Genomic DNA, 2,043 nt, shown 5'->3' with positions numbered 1-2,043 from the left:
TATCGATCTATAAGCCTACTTCCGACTATATCTAAAATTGCAGAAAAACTTTTGCATGACAAAATTACCCCAATACTTGATACGAAAAACATCATTGCAGATCATCAATTTGGTTTTCGAAAAAAAAAAAATTCAACTATCCAACAAATACATCGAGTTACACAAAAAATAATTTCAGACATGGAAAATAAGCGATACTGCGTTGCTGTATTTTTGGAATTCGCAAAAGCTTTTGACAAAGTTTGGCAGAAAGTCCTCATGCATAAAATTAGGACAATATTACCACTGGACTATTATTTAATTATGAAAAGTTACCTTACTGAGCGATGCTTCTACATTAAATACAATAACAAATATTAACATATACATCAAATAACAGCAGGAGTTCCTCCATGCAGCGTTCTAGGACCCCTGCTATATGTCTTATTTACCTCTGACATACCACTCCCAGACGAAACTTATCCATCTATAGCAACATTTGCAGACGACACAATTTTATTGTCATCTGACAAAAACCTCTCAACCGCAACAACAAAAATACAGATATACACCAACAATGTAAAGAAGAGGTTTGAAAAATAGAGTTTAACCCTCGAGAACACGCGCCTCGTAAGATAGCACGGATTCTCGCGCATGAGCATTTTGCTCACTTCATGTAAGAATGTAACTTTTTAATGGATTATGATTTTTAAACATTTCCTTTTTAACATAGTTATAATACCAAGTCATTTTTTTTGCAATTATGTGTTTGTTTAAGAAATTCACACTGTAAAATTATATAGATTCATTCAATCAAGACATAACCAAAAATTTTACATTCATACTTTAGTATATTAACAAAAAAAAACTTCTTGTAACGAAATAAATAAATAAAAGACAAGAATCAGTCTTCGGTAAGATTGACATTTACGTTGCTTTCGAAGCAGGATGGGCACATATACTTAACGTGTTCCGTGCGAAGTAATTTTCCACATAAAGTGCAGCCTTTTTTCGAACGTCTGTTTTTACTCCTGGGGCAAAGCTCGCAAAAGCCCGGTTGTAGGTGTTTGCTTTCAGGTTCTTTTGCTGGTACAATGCGATCCATAGTATTTCTTAAATCACGAGGTAAAGTTTTTATGGCCTGCCGATTAGAAATATGTGGCTTTATTAGCTCCAGGGCAATTTCCTTTAGAAACGTCCTCCTCTGGGTTAAATTGCCTGTATTTGATTTGTAAATAATTTGTGCGTTTATGCCAGTAATGTCAATAAGCGTGAAAAAGAGGCACATTGGCTACCTGCAGGTTATCCTGGAAACTGAATATGTGCCTTTCATTTGATCAACAGTGTCTACACCCCCTTTTGTCTGGTTGTAAAAGGTTATTACTTCGGGTTTGTTCTCAGATGTTTCATCATTAGCTTGGCCATCGGCATGAAGTGATGATAGCATAAGTACAACTTTTTTCTTTTTTTCACTGGAACGTAAGAGACAAGAACCTTGTTTTCGGCAAATGCAGTCATTGTATGCGGTTGCGGCCTTCATTTTGCTGAAATAAATTGAGGTGGAATTTCCTTTTTATTTTTTCTTATTGTACCCACAATGGTCGTTTCTATATTGTTTGTATAGTTCATCTGCTAAAGGTATTGAAGTAAAATAATTATCCATGGTAATGTTTCTGCCACTATTCAAAATTGGGGCAGCGACCCTTTTCACAACCCGAGGTTTTCAACAAAAAAGATAAATCAAGAAATACTTACATTGTTTCTCGCGCAATGAGCAAAATGCCGCTCTTAAAAATCAACCGTCTGCCTACACGTCCGATCGTGCACTAATCGAAAGAAATGGTCGTCAAAGTACGATGCACAACTACTAGCGAAGGTACTCACCTCAATTAGTGCCAGAATTACATAGAACATAAAAATTTCGCGAAATGAAAAATTGCTTGAGCAAAATGCTCATAGCGCGTGTTCTCGAGGGTTAAAAGTAAATGAGGACAAATCTGTACAAGCACTTACAGACAAGAACAGAGGTTGCTGCTATACCGATTAAGCTCAACAATAAAAATA

The 2,043-nt window shown here is 35.7% G+C and overlaps 1 protein-coding gene across 1 annotated transcript; it reads right to left on the bottom strand.

Annotated features, from left to right (window-relative positions):
- Positions 1–1,070: 1,070 nt before the first annotated feature.
- On the bottom strand, positions 1,071–1,790 carry LOC129250056 (uncharacterized). The gene is made up of 3 exons (XM_054889699.1): positions 1,735–1,790; positions 1,275–1,523; positions 1,071–1,197 (listed from the first exon to the last, which is right to left on the bottom strand). Exons 2-3 carry the CDS (start codon positions 1,517–1,519, stop codon positions 1,128–1,130), a joined length of 315 nt encoding a protein of 104 aa, XP_054745674.1. The 5' UTR covers positions 1,520–1,523; positions 1,735–1,790; the 3' UTR covers positions 1,071–1,127.
- Between the last annotated feature and the right edge of the window lie 253 nt (positions 1,791–2,043).

The sequence above is a fragment of the Anastrepha obliqua genome, chromosome 6 (genome assembly GCF_027943255.1).
Source record: "Anastrepha obliqua isolate idAnaObli1 chromosome 6, idAnaObli1_1.0, whole genome shotgun sequence".
Classification (NCBI taxonomy): domain Eukaryota; kingdom Metazoa; phylum Arthropoda; class Insecta; order Diptera; family Tephritidae; genus Anastrepha; species Anastrepha obliqua.
The sequence above is the reverse complement of the archived record's forward strand: the minus strand, read 5'-3'. Positions and strand labels throughout refer to the sequence as shown.

Excerpts from the sequence above, each read along its gene's own strand:
- LOC129250056 (XM_054889699.1), bottom strand. The coding sequence starts at position 1,519 with ATGAAGGCCGCAACCGCATACAATGACTGCATTTGCCGAAAACAAGGT. Across the intron at positions 1,198-1,274 it reads GTTTCCAGGATAACCTGCAG|GCAATTTAACCCAGAGGAGG; the intron begins GTAGCCAATGTG and ends AATCAAATACAG.